At 54.9% G+C, this 20,732-nt stretch overlaps 1 protein-coding gene across 2 annotated transcripts in view; it reads left to right on the top strand.

The window, feature by feature from the left end:
- The window catches only part of NSMCE1 (NSE1 homolog, SMC5-SMC6 complex component), a 36,134-nt gene extending 16,221 nt beyond the window's left edge, over window positions 1-19,913 (top strand). For both annotated transcript variants that reach the window (XM_007122986.3, XM_055089927.1), the window contains exons 3-8: window positions 11,197-11,318; window positions 12,089-12,166; window positions 13,369-13,515; window positions 18,141-18,257; window positions 19,101-19,221; window positions 19,698-19,913. In XM_007122986.3, coding sequence (XP_007123048.1) covers window positions 11,197-11,318; window positions 12,089-12,166; window positions 13,369-13,515; window positions 18,141-18,257; window positions 19,101-19,221; window positions 19,698-19,777 — 665 coding nt within the window. In that variant the 3' untranslated portion in view covers window positions 19,778-19,913. The remainder of the gene's footprint in view (window positions 1-11,196; window positions 11,319-12,088; window positions 12,167-13,368; window positions 13,516-18,140; window positions 18,258-19,100; window positions 19,222-19,697) is intronic.
- Window positions 19,914-20,732: the final 819 nt, after the last annotated feature.

The raw sequence follows: 20,732 nt of genomic DNA, 5'->3' as shown, positions 1-20,732 counted from the left end.
CGTGAGCCATGGCCGCTGAGCCTGCGCGTCCGGAGCCTGTCCTCTGCAACGGGAGAGGCCACAGCAGAGGGAGGCCCGCATACCACCAAAAAAAAAAAAAAAAAAAGAAGTTATGTGGATGGCAGATGAGCACATGAAAAGATGCTCAGCCTGTCATTAGACCTTAGGGAAATGCAAACTAAAACCACAATGAGAGACTCTTACACACCTATCAGAATGGCTACAATTTAACAGACTGTGTGTATCGTGTTGGCGAGACAGTGGAAGAACTGGAGCTCTCATCTGCCATTGGGTGTAAAATGATATAGCCATTTTGAAAAACAGTGTGGCAGTTTCTTGACACAGCCGTTTCTCTCTCATGTACTTGTTTTTAGACTCAAGAGAAACGAAGATACATGTCCACAGAAAGGCTTGCACGTAAGTCTTCAGAGTAGGTTTACTTGTAATGGCCCCAAACTGAAAAAAACCTACTTGTTCCATCAGTAGGCAAACTGATAGACTGTGGTGTTATCCATCTGATGGGCTACTACTTAGCAATAAAAAGGAATGAACCATTGCTTCCTGCTACAATATGAATGAATCTCAAAATGGTCATGTCCAGTGGAGAAGCCAAACAAAGGAAAGTATATACTGTATGAACCCATATATAAACAATTCTAGACAACGCATATATGGCTATAGTGACAGAAAGTAGTTCAGTGGTTGCCTGGGGATGGTATAGTGGAGAGTTGTGAGGGGTGGGAGAGAGGGATTACACAGAGACATGAGGAGACTTTTAGGGAGTGATGGATATGCTTATTATCTTGACTGTGGTGATGGTTTCAAGAGTGTATACGTGTTGGGACTTCCCTGGTGGCGCAGTGGTTGAGAATCTTCCTGCCAACGCAGGGGACACGGGTTTGAGCCCTGGTCCGAGAAGATGCCACATGCCACAGAGCAACTAAGCCTGTGCGCCACAGCTACTGAAGTCTGTGCACCTAGGACCCGTGCTCTGCAACAAGAGAAGCCACAGCAATGAGAAGACTGCGCACTGCAACGAAGACCCAATGCAGCCAAAAATAAATAAATAAATAAATTTATAAAAAAATAAGCAAGAAAAAATTTTTTAAAAGAGTGTACATGCGTGTCATAACTTAGTAAATTGTACCCTTTAAAAATCGTATGTCAATTATGCCTCAACAAAGCTGTTTAAAAAAAAAATCTGCATTTAAACCTACTTTGCTACTTGGTAGCTGTGTAACCTTGATTGTCACTAAACCCCAGAGCTTCATGAATATAACGTGTGGCATGTGCTCCGCGGCCTGTAAGTATCCATGTAGAGGGATAAACAGGTTTCCAAAATGTCGCTCATTCTCTTGGTCTCACAAGGCCCTGTGTCATCTTTGTGGGACTCTAAGGAAATAGATGCAGCATTCAGGAAAAGTATCCTTTCTGTATCCAGGGCTTACCTGGAGAGGCCCCCTTCTTGAAGTCTGACTCCCAAGAGAGTTGGCAAGTAGTTACGGAAATTTCATTAGTTCAATTTCCTTAAAACAAAATAAACATGGAAGCCTGAATTTTGAAGCCTTTGAAGGAGGCCCAGGTCCCCTTGGGAAGTAGGTATTCCTGATGATGTTGTCGGGGAATGGTGTTGCCCAGCTCGGGGCTTGAGGGGGCCCTGAACCTGAACCTGACTCTGGGTTGGAATGTGTGTCATTGATCATGTGGCTTTACTGGGCAGAAGCAGGAAGTTGCCGCAACCCACGGTTTCATGGCAACGAGTCTCTCAAAGTTATTCGCCTTGTTAAACTATTTTGGGGCTGCTCTTTCTGGTTCTGTTTGGTTGAACAAGTTGGGTTTTAGGGGATCACTGGGTCCAGCCTCCTCGTCTTACAAAGCAGGAAGCAGAAACCCCTGGGAGTCTGGTGTGCTGTATAGCCCCTTCTCACACAATGGCTCTGGGCCCCAGCACTGCCTTCTGAGTCAGTGCCCGATTCTTTGAGGGCCTGCCTTGCCTGAAGCTCCTAGGGTTGCTTTTTAAATTTATTTTTTTATTTTGAAATAGTTCCAAACTCACAGGAGAGTTGTAAGAATTGTACAAAGAACTTTTTCCCCCCTGAATCATTTAAGAGTAGGTTACCAATTTGAAATTCCATCACCCCTACATTCTGTAGGGTGTGTTTCCTTCTAGCAGAGACATTCTCCTGAATAACCGCAGGATAACCATTAAAATCTGACATTAACATTGATCCATCACTATCATCTAGTCCACAGACCCCATTGGGGTTTCTCCAGTTGTCCCAATATTGTCTTTTTTAGCAAAGGATCCACCCCAGAGTCATGTGTCACATTTAGTTGTCACATACAGTTTGTCCTCAGGACAAATTAGGTAGAATATCTGAAATCTTAGATTAAAAAATTAAGACTTCACATTATCTCAGCGAGCAGAATAAGCAATGTGATGTTCAGGCAAAACACCAGTGAACTGAAGCGCATGAACCAAAAATAGATTAGGGGGCTCAGTGCCAGAGGGACATTATGGGTGATAGGTGTTTTCCGTTTTTGTCAAACCTCTCATCTGCCCTCTTCTAGCTTTGTTTTTCTCATGCGGATTTACCTGACCGCATCTGCGCTGTTGTCTCTGCAGGCCTCAGGGCTCAGGCTCATCGTTGGGTGGCACGTGTTAGTGGTGAGGCAGTGATGCTGTCCACCTTTCAGTTTAGTCCATCCTGTATCTGAGTCACATTTATACGCACCTTCTCTTTCCAAGGAGGACTCAGCGATGATTAGACGCTGCCTCCAAATAAGTTTTCCTCCTGCTTTTAATGATTTCATTGTACATTTCTCCCCTTTGGCCATGATGAACAGTTAATAAGCTTACCGCTGTCAGCCTGCTTGCCTTTCCAGTTAATCAAGGGGGATTAGGCTGGTGACCATAACTGAAAAGTGCCATAAAATTAGCATGAAAAGTAACATCTCAAACGCAACTTGATGAATTTTTCAACATACAGAATTTCATAACGGGCAGTTGTGATATGCTCAGACCAGAGTCTTTGGGTTCTGGAAGCTCTGCAGACACGGGGAAACAAACTCTTGCGGCTTTCACATCTCTGGCTCTTGAAGGACTCGCTGTGTCCAGGTTCCAGCTGGCCCTTGACGACTGTGTGGCACAGGAACCCAGGGGCGAGATGGTCCCCAGCAGTCCTTCCAGGCCAGTGTGGATTTGCTGAGCCGGGGCCTGTGTGTGCTCCACGCTCTCCCAAAGTGTGGGCTTCATTTGCTCCAGGAAGTGCTTTGTGCTGGCTCCCAAGCACGAGGGAGGGTGTGTGGGTGTGTGGGAGGACTGGGAGTGGATTCTTCAGCAGGATTACCACACACACCACTGGCAGGAATGGGCAAGCCATTTCTTGAAGACACAGGTTCAAATCAGGGACTTGGGAAAATTTGTTTTCTTCACTTTCTGAGTCTCCGCTTTCTGTTTTATAGAGGAGATCTTACCTACCTCATGAAAAAGTCATGAGTGTTAAACAGGGAACTTAGGTGAAGCGCCTGGCACAGAGTACTTCCTGCTCCATGTCCAGTGCATGCGCCTTGCTGCCCCTTCCTTCCTGTATGTCACTCCCCCTACCATCTACTCTCAGATCCTGGGGCTGGGGTTGGGGGTGGGAACTCACCTCAGAAGATCCAGGATGTTGGTAAGTAGGGTGACAGGAATTGTTATGTAGACCATAGCCTGCATTTCTCATGCTGGGATTTTCTCAGAAATCCTCGTGGAAGGAGATCACGAGTGCAGGTGCTGAGTGGGGGTGTGAGTGACAGGAAGGCCAGCGGGACTGAGAGTAGAGCGAGGGGGCCCACGGGAGCCACTGGTGGCTTCCAGGTTGGTGGTGGTGGTGCAGGTATCTGGCTTCACCCTGGCTGCATGTGGAGGACGGGTGGGGGGCTAGGGTAGACGCTGGGAGGCTGGAGGAGGCTGTGTCACACTCCAGGGGCAAGGTGCTGGGGACTCAGAGGAGGGCTGCAGTGAGCTGGACGAAAGTGGCCAGAGTCATCTTTCTGATGGCACCACGGGCCTGCTCGTGCCTTTTAGCCACCTTCCTCACCCCTGCCAGGAACAGGGTGCTGAACCAAGTCCCACGTGTACAGAGTGTGGACATAAGTGAAGACCACTCAGATGAGAACAGGCAAGGGCTGTTTATTCAGAGCTTGCTCTAACAGGGGGACTTGTGTTTTGGAGACTTGCTGGCAGGCAGAGGAGTGGGAAAGCTGTATAGAGGAACAGAGGGAAGGCTTCAGCTGTGCCCTGATTGGAGGCCGTCAGCTCGGGAAGCTGGAGGCGGGCAGTCTAGAAGCAGGGCAGGCTGTGATTGGTTGGGGGAGCACACCTGGCTTTCTCTGGTTGGTCCTAAGTTGGAAGCAGGGACAAAAATTAGGGAAGCTGTCAGTTATTAATCAAGACCTGGTCATTTTTTTTTTAATACTATTTATTTTTGGCCACATTGGGTCTTTGTTGCTGCGCGTGGGCTTTCTCTAGTTGCGGCAAGCGGGGGCTACTCTTCATTGCGGTGCGCGGGCGTCTCATTGCAGTGACTTCTCTTGTTGTGGAGCACAGGCTCTAGGCGCGCGGGCTTCAGTAGTTGCGGCACTCGGGCTCAGTAGTTGTGGCTCGCAGGCTCTAGAGTGTAGGCTCAGTAGTTGTGGTGCACGGGCTTAGTTGCTCCGCGGCATGTGGGATCTTCCCGGACCAGGGCTCGAACCCGTGTCCCCTGCATTGGCAGGCGGATTCTTAACCACTGCACCACCAGGGAAGCCCAAGACCTGGTCATTTTGAGCCAATTATTACAGAGGTTATGGCTGGCTTCCTGAGCTGGTTGCTAGAGATAGTGGTCTGACCTCCTACAGGTCTAACTTATAGGTAGCAGGCTGGCTTCCTGGGCTGGTTACTCTAGGTGGTGGGTTGGTTCCCTGGGCTGGTTGCTGCAGATTGTGGATCGGAGCCCTGTTTCTATAACGTTTATTGTCCGTTTGTATATTCGGTCTCTCAGAAGAATGTGTGTGACACAGTCTGTTCCTTCGAGTTGTTTGCAGTCCAGCTTCTGAGAAACCACAGCCGCTTATCCGGTGGGTCAGGGGACGGAGTGGCCTCTGCAGTCACCATGTCTCGTTACGGCAGGGCTCTAGCCCACACCAGAATTTGAAAACTGGTGGAGTGTCATTGGGATCTAGCTTACAGTCAGAGCCCTGAGCTAATAACCTCCGTTGTCACAAGACGCTACCATTTTTCTCTTTTTGATTCAGACTCCTGGGGGTTAAGGCATCAAGTTATGCTGTTGAGCGTTGAAATATTTTTTTAACCTTTTATTATGGAGAAAGAAAGGTAGAATAATACAACGCAGCCTCATGTACACATCACCCAGTTAAAATGTTAACTCACGACTAATCTTGTTTTATCTGTGCTCCTGATTACTTACCCCCATATCATTTTGACATAATTCTCAGACCTCATTGCATATCTGAGTAAGAATTTTTTTTTTAATGAATGCTCAGTTCCTTTTGTCACTGTGCCAGACTGAAGGCCAGATGTTTGTTTTCTGGCCTGGACTTTGTCACTTTCCGGCCCTGTGGTCTGGGATAAGTCCTTACGCTCTCTGACCCTTGGTTTCCTCTTTTGGAAAACAGACTGTACCACATACTGGCTCCCTTGGTGGCCGTTCGTGAGGGTCTGATGAGATTCTCAGGGAGCAGAACTTTAGCACGTCGTGATGTGATATACGGATGGAGAGAACTCTTTGTCTAATCTGTCTGCCGCATAAAAGACCGCTCCCCTTCTGTCCCTGCTCTTACCAGCACCGTTCACTAACCGCACTGTGGAAGTGCCATTGTCAGCTCCCGTCTTTCCGCTCACATACCTGAGTGTCGAGGGGATCATCTTCCCCAGGCAACTGCGGTGAAAGCCCTAGTCTGGGACGCGACCCCTCACCCACCTCTCTGGCCCAGTGTGCCTGCCTGCCAGCCTCTCCCAGCCCAGGGGTCTGCTCTCGGGCCTGATGTGGCCTAGTGCCCATGTCTGGTCCAGGGCCTGGGCTGCCCCGTCCTCAGCGCTCAGGAGGACCACCCAGCTGGCCCCATCAGATGAGAGAGCTCTCATGGGGCAAGTTGGCCCATAAGTGGTTTGGCCCCCTGGGGCCTTATTTTTTGCTATTATTTCCTCTGCCTAAAATAGTATTTTCTCTGCCTAAAAGTTTTCTATCTGTGGTGCCTGGTTTGGAACAAAACTATCTGTTGCTCAGAAGTTAGGGCAGCAGACTTCCTGCTGCCCAAGTATGCAGTGAACCCTGGGTTCCAGTAGGCTTCTGGGAAGCAGAGACTCTGATTAACAAGAAGAGGTTTGTTGGTTAAATTAAAATTTATTTTAAGAGAAGGTAACAGTGGTGGCCAGAAAAAACGACCTCTCAAAATGAGTTGAACCAGCTCTCACTCCTCAGAGAAGTGTCCCGTTTGCTCAGTGCTACCCCAGCCAGTCCACTGCCCTGAGTCCCATTTTTTAATTGCCCCAACAGAAGAAGGGCATTTCCTGCTGAAGAAAGAGCTATTCTGTCCTCTCCTGAGTCCTTGGCCTTTAGTTTAGCTCCTCCCGCAGCAGCGCGTGTGACCCCCGTGACCTGGCCGAGTAGTCAGGGCTGGAGGAATGATGGATGTTGGCCAGGCGCAGCCCCTGTACGTGGCCTCGGGGCACGGCCCTCTGGCGTCAGCACCGCCTCTGGCGTCTTTCCCAGGCACCGCTCAGACACTTTCCGTCTTTCTGTATTGGCCGAGTCCCTCTTTGTGACCCTGAAGGCACAGTGCCAAGTTCTGGAGGAATGTAGATGTGACCTTGGTGGGGTCTAGGGTAGGGAATGTTCCCAGAGGACACTTACTGTGCTCCACAGAGGCTGTGTGGCTTCTTGCCCGGGAGCTTGGCCTGGGCTCCATTTCCAACGCTGGGCGAGTTGTTTAACCTCTGGTATGTAAAGGTGATAATAACAGCTCACCTTATGGAGTTAGTGTTCTTGCAGTGATGCAATGAGCCAAGCTAATGAGCAGTGCTCAGCACATACTAAGGTGATGACAGCCCCACATTTACAGGCCTGTTGTTCTCAGCCCAACAGTAGCAACCTCACCACACCCCATAAGAAAGGCACAGGTACACCCTGCTTACATGGAGAGAGAACACAGGTGGCACCAAAGATCTACAGACCCTTGCTTGGTTCAGCCATGGTGCTAATTGTCCTGGTTAGGGTGTCTCTTTGCTCTCTGAGAAGAGGCAGCTGTGGTAGGTCCAGGGCCTTGTTCTTTATCTCTTACAGCTGGTCATCCCATGTTGCTGACTGCTGGTCATTGGTGTGGAGGGACCCAGCCTCTGATCCAGTTGTACCTGCAAAAACTTGGTATTTTGATACTTACCTGAAGCCTATCTTTTTTTCTCAGTTGGTTCGGGATCTGAAGGGAGGGGCCGTGTTATTCGTTAGTTCTCTAAAGTCCCTCGAAGTGGTAGAACCAAGACTGGAAATAGTTGCCTCAAAATCATGTGATATGGTCTTTATCTCACGCACGGTATCATGACCGTGGACTCATAGGATATTGGGGCCAAATGGATCCTCGGACACTACTTTAGGCCCACTGTGTTCCTACAGATTTGCCAACTGTAGCTTTTCCACCATGGGCTCCAGGAAGAGGGGAGGGAGAGGGGGCAGAGCAGTGAAAATTAGCTGGTTTGAAGACTTGATTTGGGGAAGCACTGATCTGGTGTTACCTTGACACTTAACGGGCATGTCAGGGATCTTGGCAGCAAGCAAGAGTTCCCAATTCTGGCCAACCTGCAAAGGAACGTGTTGGGAGGCCGTTGGGAGAGGAACACACGGGACTGAGCGCTGGCTGGTGGCCAGACTGGGGAATGGGCCGGAGCCCCAGGGCGCCAGGCACAGGAAAGCACAGCAGCACTTCACGGCCAAAGCCACCCTCCCCCTGCAGCGACTGGGCTGGAACCACCTCCCGCCATCCCTTGGTCCCTTGCTCAGATTGAGAGGGTGTCTGACAGGCCGAGCACAGGTTCTGGCCCACTGTTGGCTGACCCTGGGACCTGGCCCCGGCAGGTTCCTGCCCTCTGGTTTTCTGCACATGGGATTTGTTTTCCCACCAGAATCACACAGATGGGGGAAAGAAAGACTCTTTGGTAGAGTCTGTTTAGGGAGTGGGGCAGCCAGATTTGGTAACTGGAACAAAGTGTGATGGGGAAGGAAGTGCTTGAGGACCGTGGGAGGACAGAGACAGAGCGCGGGACCCTGATCCTTTGTGGTCAGGGCAGGCCTGCACAGGAAGGGACGCGTCTGGGGCGCCAGACAGTCAGGAAGCTGGCTGCTTGGAGCGGGCGTGGTGGAGAGGGGGTTGCAGGGAAGTGTTCTCGATGCGTGTGAGGTTGGTGTGAGGTTGGTGTGAGGTTGGACGTGAGGTGGCAGGTGGCCTTCAGGGATGAGAGAAAGGGAGAGGCTGGCCTGGGGGCCCACAGAGGGGCGGGGCGGGACTGGGCCGGCCCTGCTGCTGCCTCTGTGGACCCAAGAAGTCGTTAGGGCGGGAGTGTGGCTGAACAGGAGAGCAGCTTATTCCCAGGTAATGGTGCAGCGCAGGGCATCTGTGGGCAGCACGGGCAGGTCCGCCCAGGAGAGGGCTGTGGCTGAGCCCCCGTCAGGGCTGCTGTGCGCTGGAGCCCACAGAAGCCCCTGAGCAGGCGGCCCGGCTGCTACAAGCTTAGTGGTAGGAAGGGCTTTTTTTTTTTTCTTAAATTGAGAACATTCATGTTTCTGAAAAGTGAGGCTGGACAGCAAACTGGAGGTGGTGGGAGAGGGGAAAGCGCAGGGCGGCTATTAGCTCATCTCCGTGCGGACGAGGAAAGTCTGAGGTAGCAGAATGCTTTTGATCTGCCCACAGAGTACGTTCTTCTGAACGACACCCAGGAGAGGCTTTTCCAGTGGAAAATGTCAATTGTCGCTTTCAGAGGGAGGTGGGACTTGCCACTGCGTCACCTGGGACGGACGGGCTGGCTCCCGAGGCAGAGGCCCTGTCGGTGGGCAGGAGGCGGTTCCTGGTGCCTGGGGGCCCCGTGCCCGAGTTTCCCAGGTTCGAGTCGGGTGCTTGGCGGGGGCCGAAGTGACTCCAGCAAGCCGGAAACGTGGCTCGTCCGTGGTAGCTGGCCCCACACACCGGGGCGAGATGCTTTGCGTGGTGTGGGAGCGGAGGAAAGCATGGGGGCACTTCTTGCCGGGGCAGCAGAGAACAGCTCGTGGAAAAAAGTGCCCTGCGAGTTGGCTTTCGTAACTGGTCGATGGGAGTGAGGAGGAGGGCGCGTGAGCAGGGCCACGGAGGCAGGAAATGTGACCGTGTTTCACTCCTCTGATCACAGCGTTTCAGCAGCTGTGGCCAAATTTCATCATCACACTACCGTTACGATTTTTGCCACGTTCGAGTACCATCTGTTTATTAATACGAATTTTTTCTTTAAATTGCTTTCTTCATCATCGTTTTTTGTTTTTTGTTTTTTTTGGTCGCGCCATGTGGCTTGAGGGATCTTAATTCCCTGACCAGGGACTGAACCCGGGCCACGGCAGTGAAAGCTCGGAGTCCTGACCACTGGACTGCCAGGGAATTCCCTAAATTGCTTTTGTTCTTTTCTTTAACTTAAGCAACTTTACTTATAAAGGAAGATTAGATCCCGCCTGTGATTCACGTATTAGTATTTCTGTCCGGGTCTTTGTCATTAGCTTTTCTCGACCTCCTCAGCAGATGCCGTGCCTGTGTCACAGCTGCCGCCTTTACATGGCTGCGACCTCCATTGCCACCAGTGTGATCTTTTATTTTTTAAAACTTTCATAATATTTAGCTATACAAGGAGCTTACAAGTACCTTTCTAAGAAGCCAAACAGATAAAGTTCAAGTGCCCTGGGATGACCCCCTCATTTTAGTTCCCTTCCTAGCAATGGCCTTGTTCATCAGTTTGGTGGGTAACCTTCCTGGCCTTTTTCCTGCATATTGTTTTGTTGGTTTTATTATTGTTTTTAACATAATGTTGTATTGTCTGTTTTCCCGCTATTTTTTTCTTACAGTGATTTTTCTAAGGCACAAATGTTTTGGAATTAATTATTTTAATAAGTGAAAACAGTAATACATACGTTTGGTTTAAAAAAGTCTCACAGTCCAACAGGGTGATTCCAGGACCCAAGGCTGACCATGTCTCTCCTCTGCCTTCAGCTCTGAGAGGCTCCCATGTCCCACAGGAGGAAGGGCACACGCCCCCCAGCCCATGGGGCCCTGGGCCATCTGGCTTCTGCTTCCTGCTGCTGCCGCCGCAGCCCTCCCAGCCGTCCTTCCTTCCCCTGCCAGTCTGCTGTCCATCCACCCCAGCCCCCTGCGGTGCTCCCTGGGCTCTGTCCGAACCCCCTCCTCTGGCAGGCTGATGGCCCCGGAGAGGGTGCTGCTGCCTTGTGTGTCACCAGGGGCAGCACGAGGCGGCTGGCATACAGGTCAGGGGCTGTGGCCATGCTGTCAAGGGCTCCCCGCTGCTCGCTGTGCCTGGCGGTGTAACGCTGGGTGAGTGAGCCCCCCCTCTGCAGGCAGGATGGGTTCATTACTGCGTGAAAAGCACTCAGATCAGGGCCTTCCCCGGGGTGGGTGCTCCGTGTGAGCTGCTGTTCTTACCCTGTGGTCGTTACTCTTCACTGTCGCAGCCCCGGGCCAGCACAGGCGTGTCAGTATTCGATGTGTGTTTGGATGTCGAATAAAGGGAGGAAGGATAGAGGTGGACCTGACGCGTGCATGAGGACAGGCAGGGGCAGAGGCTCTACAGAGGAGTCAGGCTGTGATGCCCACTGCACTGAGGTGCCGGGTGGGGACAGTGGCCGGGCGGCAGGGAACTGGGGCCGGGGAGGAGGCCGAGGGCTGCCAGCCAAGACAGGAAGACCTCAGCAGGCTCAGATACCGTTTCCCAGGCGTTTCTACTACACAGCGCTGTCTCTTTGCTCCAGGAAGAAAGAAGCCACAGGCGTTGGCACTCACCCAACAGGGCCAGGGCCTTCGCCCATTTCTGGCTTTGCAGTCCCGTGTTCAGGATGATGGCGGGATTGAAACAAGCTGCACTTTTTTTGATGGAGCACCCTCCCCTTTTTGCTTTTGCCTGTTTATTTCCAGGCAATGCTACCGTAGAGAAGTTGGAGGACTTCATCAACAACATTAACAGTGTCTTGGAGTCTTTGTACATCGAGATAAAGAAAGGCGTCACGGAAGATGACGGGAGACCCATTTACGCGCTGGTGAGTGCAGACAGAGCCCCCTGGTGGATGTGTGTGAGGGACTGCAGCGGAGACAGCCCCGTGCCCTCCTTGCTGGGGCAAATGCAGGTGCACCCGCCTCACCAAGGGCTTGGAGGGAGAAAGGGGTAAAATGCCCTTTCATTTAGAACAAGACATAGAAGCTGGGAAAAGAAACAACGTGCGTGGCCGCTAAGGACTGAGACCCATCTGGGGCCTCCTGTTGTTTTCAGGTTTTCCCTCCCAGCTAGGGAAGGTGAAATACAAACCCCCCATCCCTGGCTCGGGAACCACCTTAGGCCGTCAGAGGAGATCAGGCTCCTACCCAGCGGGCCCACACAGAAAGGGGCTCCAGCCCAGGGTTTCCCAAACGTTGTTCCGTGGAAGAAAGGGTTATAGAGTCAGATAACATGGAAATGCTGGGTCAAATCGGTAAATCAGATTTATTTACTGCCAGACTTCCCAGTGCCTTTTGTATTTGAAGCTCCATTAGCATGCAGACAAGTTTCCTGAATTTATCTGAGTTCGGAAGATCTCGCACAATCTTGGGAATTCTAAAATCTCTGAAAATGAGACATACTGACTGAGCTACAGGTTTAAGCCTGTAACATAAGACCGGTTACAAATTTATCCCTGTGGCCCGCAGTGCCGGGACACAGGTGCTCCGTGACTGGCAAGGCAGGGAGGGCAGCAGGGAGGGAGAGAGCGCCAACAAGTGAATTAACTGACAAGCGAAGGGCACAGCCTGACCCTCATGCTGACTTATTTTTTAGGTGAATCTTGCAACAACTTCAATTTCTAAAATGGCCTCAGATTTTGCAGAGAATGAGCTGGATCTGTTTAGAAAGGCTGTAAGTACAGTAACTCCCTTTGCCCAGCAGCTGGGCTTCTTTTGGGAATTCCTGTCTTTCACTGGAAATGGAAACTGCAATCTTAGAGGGTCCCCACTGCTGCCCGAGAAAGCCCCTTGCAGGGGCACGTCACCAAGCACCTCGCCCAGAATTCATAGCTGCCAGGTGATTGCTGGGGAGGTCGCCACGGCTGCCTAGGAAAGAAAGGCTGGTCTGGGTTTGACCCCAGCTGGTTGAGCAGCAGTGGGCCTCCTGGGTGTGTGATGCAGCTGAGCAGGTGTCACTGCCTGGTACTGCGGCAGCATCGCCCGGGAGCTTGCTAGAAAGGCCGAATCCCAGTCCGCACCCAGACTGCTGAATCTGACCCTGCATTCTAAGAAGGGGCCCCCAATCCGTGTGCACAGGCACATTTGTGAAGCGCTGCTCTGCCTGCCTGGCTTTGGAGCTGTTCACTCAGCCACCTTGTCACTCACCTGGCTGAGCACCTGGTCAAGACAGTGGTTCTCAGCTCTGGATGCACCGTAGTAACTGGGGAGGTAAAAACAACGCAGACAGTCTGGCCTCAGGTCTGTCGAGTCCAAGTCTCTGAGGACCGACCGAGTCCTAGAATCGTTCCTTTCTAAGCCTCCTCTGGGGACGATCAGCAGCCAGGGTTGAGAACTGGGCTCTAAGATGCCAGACACACCTATGTGTGCAGGAAACCTGTCTTCCCAGTGGCTGTGCCCTGCTGTGGGCAGACGTATTAGGGCGGTTGGCCGGCCAGCCTCTCCCGGCCCTGGGTCCACAGTGCCTCTGCAGCTCTGAGCGTGCTCTCTCACCGGCCCACCCTGCTCTCCTGCCCTTCCTGACTCCAGCCTGCCACTCAGACCAGCCCTGATGGCCTGCCCACCTTTGAGTAGGAGGGGTGCCGCCCCGTTTCCTAATTCATTTATTCCTCAGCTTCTCCATCTTCAGGGAGGTGAAGTGACCCTTCTTGATTTGGGGGGCATTAAGGTCATTCATTTGGGATGGTGTTACAGGAGAGACTTTTGGGTCAAAACTGTTTATGGCTTTGGATGCATATTATTGTTATTTTCCTGAAGAGTCCTACAGTTCTGCCTGTGATGTGAATAGTTTCACTGCACCCCTGCCAGAATTGGTATTATTGCTTGAAAGTTGTTTTTGCCAGTTTAATAGATGAATGTGGTATCTCTTTCTTCCAGTTGGAACTGATTATTGATTCAGAAACTGGCTTTGCATCTTCCACAAATATTTTGAACCTGGTTGATCAGCTTAAAGGCAAGAAGATGAGGAAGAAGGAGGCCGAGCATGTGCTGCAGAAGTTCGTACAAAACAAATGGCTGATTGAGGTACTTCGTGCCGTGGATTTTCCAGCTTGGCTCACTTTTTAGAATGAATCACAGTTTTTCCTCCAAAACCGTATTGTATCTAACGGACGTCTGTTGAGCCAGGCCCGTTTGAGTCCCTTCTCTGCTTTGAGGCCCACAGTGACCCTGCGAGGAGGACTGGAACCTCCTGTTCATTCACGTGACCTGGGGGAGCCCCAGCTGGAAGTGGCAGAGCCGTGGGCCCCAGACTCTGCTCCCCAGGCAGGCCATGTAGTATGGCGGGCAGGGGCACGGCACTAGCGTCAGCCCTGGGCCTGAGCCCCGGTGCAGGTGCCCCCGCGTTCCTGTGGGGGGCGGGGTGACAGCGTGCGCCTCCGGGTGTGTGAGGAGCGGGGCGAGCCGGTGTGTGTCGGGTCCCAGTGCTGGGCCCTCACAGGAATCACTGTCCCCGTCCTGGTTTTCGTTGCCAGCGTCACATTATCCAGGGCCAGCGCTGTGGGGTTCTTTCACTGAGATGGTGGCCCTTAAAGAGCGAAGAGGACGTGTAGACAAGCATTTGGAGAGGAGCTGTAGGAATCTGGAAGAGGTTCAGGTTTCTCGACACCCTGTGTCTAATTCTGTTGGCTGGAACAGTCGCATGTTTCAGTTCTTTTTCCACAAATGCACCACCGTTTCCAAGAAGCCCGAGTCAGACGGGCTCGGCGCTGCCTCGCGCACCACAGCCCTGGCCCTTGGGGGCCTGTGTCTGGGCAGGACGTGCCGAGATAGTCCCTCAACTTCCTCATTTGGTGGCCAGCCCCGTGGCTGGAGGCCGCTACTGTGGTGACATGATGCTTCACTTCCTTTTGGGGTGGAGCTCACTTCTGGAGTCCTGGCCACAATGTTCTGAGTTACTGATCTCAGAGGCTGGGCGCGCCCTGGTAGTCTGACCAGTCAGTGCCTGAGGTACTTGCCTGATGGGAGGAAATGTCTGAAGAGGTCACGGTGGCGAGGGCGGGGGAAGGGGGAGCTGCTAGTGGGTGCCAGCATTCTCTGGGCGTGTCTGCGCAGCATGTGCTTGGGTCCTCCCAGCCACCCTGTGAGGGCGGGGAGCCCCTTAGCTCTGTTTTGTAGCTGAACCCATTGCAGCTCCGTGATGGTGAAGTCCCACACCCGGCAAGTGGCAGAGCCACGTTCAGGCCCCAGCTTGGGTGACTGCAGGTCCCCATCAATTGCTTTGTCACAGTTTTTCTTCCTCTGTGGGGTGGATCTGGCAATATGGAATGTTCTCGGGCAGCTCGGGTCATAACTGACCATGCTCTGTCCTCGGGCCAGGCTTTCTGAGGGCGGGGAGTGTGACTGCATCGCTGTACTGCATCACTCCTGGAGGTGCTACTTCCTGAGCCGTGACCGGGTGGGTAGATGAAATTCCAGAGGAACAGCATTTATCTAAAACTTGCCCCCCAAATAATACAAGAAAGCCTCGTAGATTAGGAAATACCAGTATTCATACGGGACCGTGTGGATACGAACGCCCGTCATGTCCCTGAAGCTCGCCCTCCACTACGCAGGCGCAGCCTCTGTGCCCGGCTTTGGGCCCCAGGGCGGTCGTGTGCGTCTAGCACACGCAGGTGCCGTCCCACCACAGCGCAGGGCTGCGTGCTCGACTTCGTCGGGACTGCTGCTTTGCTGCCCAGAGCAGGGACGACAGAAGGAAAGAACGCCTCTGGGGTCCGCTGGACTTGCCTTGGGCCCTGCCTCCCGTGCTCTCTGCTTCTTCCTCAGTGAAGTGGAGATGCTGGTGCGTCCTTCCAGGGCTGGGGGTTCCCTGAGCGCCGGCCTCCGCAGCCCCGACGGCCTCCGGGGAGCCCCTGTGCTGACTGACCCCTCCGGCCTCGTGTGGACAAAGGAACAGACCCGGGAGGAGGGGGAGGGCGTGGTGGTGAGACACCCCCAGGGTCCTCCTCTGGCCTTGCCAGTACCTCTGGCGGTGGTTTCTCGCCTCTGAGCCTGTTTCCCGACCGAAGGATGAGGGATGAGGACGGTGGTGGCGCGCAGTGTTTTTGTCGCGAGGGTGGAGTGCTTTCTTTAGTGGTCGGCATGGGCGTGGCCGTGAGTTCTGTGGCACTTTCGAGGAGCAGCTGAGGGGCTGCGAGGTGAGTGCTGGCCAGCCCCGCGACCAGCCTTCCTGGGGCAGCACCTTGACCGGAGGGACCATGTCTGAGTCTCGTCCTCAGCCTCCCAGAAACGGGACTTTCCTCAGAAGCCATGCTGTGGGGGAATGTCACCTGGTGGCACTTCGTGACGAAAGTACCTGGAGAGCCCTGCCCGGTACCCCACGCCCGGTACCCTGCGCAAGGCTCTGTCCGCCCTGGCCTTGCACAGGGTACGGAGGTGCTGAGGCACCTATGCAGCCCCTCGGGGGGCCCTGGAGTGGGGGGTGGTCAGGGTCAGCAGGCGAGGCCCCAAGATATGGAGGAGGCCTCAGAGAAAGCGTGGATCCTTGGAGCTTGGGTGTCTGCTGGCAGCTGCATCTCTGCACACCCTAGGGACCAGTCCCCGCTGCAAGATCCCAGCTCAAAGGATGGCTGTGAGGCCTGGGAGATCACTTGGGTTTGGGTCTTCCTTGGAGATCCAGGGCAGGCCGCCTGTCCCGGTGACGGGGCCCCGAGGATGAGTGGGGTCGTGAACAGTAAGCACCGGGCACAGTTTCAGGCAGCTAGAAGACGTTTAGTAACTGCAACTCGAGCCTGACTCTGAACTTGAACTTGCTCACCCCAGCCTTGGGCGTTCCTCCTTGGGATCGATGCAAGGGCTACTTAACTCTTCCCTTAGACGTTTATCACAGCCGTGCTGGGGACACAGAGTGAGCAAAACCGGGCGGCTCACGGTCTGGGGAGGGAGCCGGAGGTCAGCCCCGCATCTCGCTGAAGTAGAGTTACGGATAGAGAGGGAACAGGGTTTTATGACAGCGCTAACAGAGGAACCCGCCCTCTGCAGAGGAAGCGACACTCAGCTGAAGGCTGGACAGGAGGCACCTGGACCGGGGTGGGGAGCACGGTCCAGGGCAGAAGGAGCAGCCTGTGCCCGAGGGGGCGGTGGGCGCAGGGGCTACGGCTGCGCTCTGGAAGGGGGGGCGCGGTGGGCGCAGGGGCTACGGCTGCGCTCTGGAAGAGGGGACAAGGTGCGCCTGGAGGTGGGCGTACGGGGTTCGGTTCTTCAGCCTAAGAACGGCTGAGCATCACAGGGCTGGGCCTCGCAGAGCTCAGGTCGCTGGAGAGGGTTGCAGAGGGGCAAGGGTGGGCCCAGAGGGCGGTCAGGAGGGTGAGGGTGGCCGTGGAGATGGAGCGTTGTTACGGACTGGGGAGCTTTTGAGAAGGTAGCAGCCACAGGACCCAAGACAGCCCGGGAGGCCCGCCCTCCCGTGCCCAGCACCTGAAGGGCACAGAGCTCCTGTCCACTTCCTGGCTGGCCTGACAGCCTGCGGCGCGGGACACCAGTGCCTCGTGCTGGGCCCCCGTCCACTTGTGAGAGTCCCCGGGCTGCATCCTGCCTGCCCGCCCGGCTCTCTGCAGTCAGCGCTCCTGCCCTCTGACTCCACCCATTTGCCACGTCTCCCTGTGGGTGGTCACCCGCCTGCCACTGGAGGCCCAGAGTGAATGCACTTCCTGGCTGGGTTACGGTTGGGAAGGGGTGTGAAGTGGGAGAAACGGGCCCCCGCTCGTTGCAGGCGTCAGGTGGAGAAGAGCGGAGACACGAAGGAGCGCCGGGCTGACCCAGCAGCCACAGGCTCCAGTAGCAGCTTCTCCTGCAAGGCCTGCGACGTTGGCCTGCCCACTGGCCCCCCAGTGCCCTTTGCCCAGGAGCCCCACCGGCAGGTCCTCCTCCCCCAGCGCGGGCAGCGGAGGGGAACGAACATGGTTAAGAGGTTCGCCTCCCGCTTCACTAGTCGGCTTTCATGAATAAACGTCCGTGGGCCTCTCTGACCCCTGCCTCTGCCCTGTGAGCTGGCCGTAGGGCAGTTACCGCAGCCAGGTTTTCTGTACGTCCTGGCTTTCCACCGTGTCTGGTTGGGGGAACCGGGAGGCCCCACCAGCCATGCCACCCAGCCACGCCGGGGGCCTCCCTGGACCGTCTCCAGGGTTGTCCATAAAGTGGCGCGGCTGGAAGTGATCATGGATGGTCCCCTGGGAGGCTCCAGGCAGCAGGGCTGGGGGCACCTGCTGTGCTGCTCCCTGGGGGTGGGGCTGGGGGGCGCTGGGGAGGAGGAGGAAGTGGGCACTTGGGTAGGGGGTGGAGTTCACGCCGTGGGATCACTGCCTCCCTTTCCCGGCCTCTGTCCTCACCTGGGGGGCTGGGCAGGCCTCACACGTGGGGCTGCCGCGCAAGATCCGTGATTCCCGTCTGTGAAGGCACAAGGAAGGTGCTAAGAAGATGGGGGGGCGGGGGTCCTTGCCTCGGTTTCCTAAGTTTTCCCCGCTAGAGGCTCTGCAAGAGGCCGGCATGGATGCCTGTTGACTGGGGTTGGTGAAAGCCTGTGCGGCGAGGGGCGTGTGGACCTCTCCCCGTTTCTGGGCCTCGGGCCATGGGAGCAGAGATACAGGGTGGGAAGAGGGCCAGGTGTGCCAGTTTCGTAAAAGATGCCACTTCCTGTTGTGTCCCTGCAGAAGGAAGGGGAGTTCACCCTGCACGGCCGGGCCATCCTGGAGATGGAGCAGTACATCCGGGAGACGTACCCCGACGCCGTGAAGGTCTGCACCATCTGCCACAGCCTCCTCATCCAGGTACCGCAGGGCCGGGGGCGGGCACTTTCTAGAACTCTCACTCTGGGCCCCAGGCCTTCCTCCAGCGTGAGCAGAAGATGGGTGTCTCCTCACAAGTGTCCGAGGATGAGCACACGAAGGCCTGCCTCTCCTCCCTGGTCCCTCTGTTCTGGTCCCAGGGCTCTTTCTACTTTTCTTCCAGATAAGGCTCTCAGAGGTCTTCTGTGTGGTCCATATCATCTCGGCAGCTGTGTGGTGAACACCTTTCTGTCTCAACCATGGTTTCCCCGTCATCTGTTCTCCCCTGTGTACTTTGTAGGGCTGCAGAGCAGAGCAGAGCAGAGCAGCTGGACCGGTGCTGGATGTTTATGTTTCCTTTTTATCTTCTTGCGATCGTCACCTACACCGGGATAGGCCGCTTTGCACATCCATCCTTGGGCACCTGGTTGTTTTCTTGGGTTGAATTCCTGGGAGTGGAATTTCTGGAACACAGTGCACACACGACTGTTGAACGCTTTGCTCCACGTTGCTGAAGTGCCTTCTGAAAAGCGGCCGTCCCTCACGCCCACTGCAGGACCCCCACGTGCTGGGAGCCTGGGACTCAGCCTTGCTGATCCAAGGGCCTGGCCCGCCGCCCCTGCTGCCACGCTCTGGCCTTTGGAGTCTTGAGCTTTTTCCCCGTGTGATCATTCGTCAGATTCTTTACTAAAACCCACTGCACTAAGTTAGACTTAACGGGTTGTTCTTATTATTAATGTGGGGCCTGGAAGACAAAAATACTGAGCCTGAGGGACGTTTTCCTTGCAGTTTCCTGAAGGTTTATGAACATGGCGGGCTCCACGGCCATCACCTTTCTCATTTCAGGGTCAAAGCTGTGAGACCTGTGGAATCAGGATGCACTTGCCTTGTGTGGCCAAGTACTTCCAGTCCAATTCGGAGCCGCGCTGCCCCCACTGTAACGACTACTGGCCCCACGAGATACCAGGTTCGTGTCCCTAAGCCTCTGTCTCCTCCTGGCCTCTGGGCGGCTGGGCTGGCAGGGCTGTGAGCGTGCCCGGGTTCTGGTGCCTGGCCCTGAGGGGCCACGGGGGGCAGGGAGACGGAGTGCTCCAGCAAAGCCGCCACGTGTGCGCAGGACCTGAGCTGCACACGCTGAAGCAGCTTCTGCGCTAAGTGGAGGCCAGCTTGCTTGCCCTGTTCCACAGGGCTCCCTAGACCCTGGTAGACGTCCTGAGGCATGTGAGGGTCTGGTGTAGACGAGGCTCTCTCCCCGGCAGCTGTCTCGGGAGGGGAGGTATAAGTGGTGTCCCCAGCTCCCTCTGTTTATCTGTCAGCTGGGGCTAATTCTGCCTTCCCGGAGAGTAGAATGTTCCATAGGACAGAGTCCTTGGCGCACAGACGTGGCTGTGGACGGCAGCCGGCTCCACGGTTCACAGTATCTTCTGCCTTTTCTGCTTGCAGAAGTCTTTGACCCCAAGAAGGAGAGGGAGGCCGGCATCTCCAAATCGAACAAAAGGTCCTTGCGATCCAGGCAGCACTAGCCGGCCACCGCCTTCAGGGGAGTGACCGGCGCGCCCCATTTGGAAGAGAGGCATCAGTTTCGTGTTTCACGTGAATCACCTCCTTTATCTTTTACGTTCACTAGTTAACAGGTTTGGAATAAACTTACTAAGCAGCCACCTCGGCCTCGTCTGTGGTCGTGTGCCCCCCTTTCCTGGAGCTCACTGAGAGTTGGGAGCCCCTCAGCTTGGGCTCCGGAGTGAGGCTGGCAGAGCTCCTTCCGCCCGGCACCGTCCGAGGCCACTTGCTCCCGGCGGCTTTGCCTTCGGTCCCCAGCTGTGGTCACCTGTCCCACCCACACTGGCCGGCCCGACTTGGGCTTGTGGGGGCCTTGGCCCCCCGACGCCCCCAGGGCTGCACCCTCCTTGGCCCAAGACGCACCGGCCTGAACGGCGTCGCCCACCGGCTCCAGGCTTCTCCCGCGGAGTCACCTTCCCACCGTGCCAGGCGGCCTGGCGTGCCCCTGCTGACGGCCCTTGCCCGCGGGCCCGGGCCACGCAATGGGGCCCCGTGTACCTCAGCCCCTCTCCCCCGCTACTCTCCAGGGCACGGCATTTCTTTCTGTCCCTGAACGAACCATCGTGTTCCTCGCCGCCAGGCCTCTGCGCACACGTCTCCCCCGCCTGCCTGCCCTCCCCTCGTGGCCTGCCCTTGCCGGCAACACCTGTCCACCCTTTAGATCTTGGTTAGGCTGTCACCACCTCCACTCCAGTCCCTCGCCTCCCCGCGTGTCTCTGACCATCACACTTGCCGCACTATTTTAACTCCCTGTCTCGCCTCCCTTCCACGCCAGAATCAATCAGGGCCCCTTCAGTCATGACAGCAAACCCAACTCAGAGTGGCTTAAACAAGGAAGGACTTGGCCAGAGGGGGTCCTTTAGGAGAGGCTTGACTTAGTGGTTCCAGTGATGTCACCAAGCATCCATATTTCTGTCT

This window comes from Physeter macrocephalus, chromosome 14, assembly GCF_002837175.3.
Source record: "Physeter macrocephalus isolate SW-GA chromosome 14, ASM283717v5, whole genome shotgun sequence".
Classification (NCBI taxonomy): domain Eukaryota; kingdom Metazoa; phylum Chordata; class Mammalia; order Artiodactyla; family Physeteridae; genus Physeter; species Physeter macrocephalus.
The sequence above is the reverse complement of the archived record's forward strand: the minus strand, read 5'-3'. Positions and strand labels throughout refer to the sequence as shown.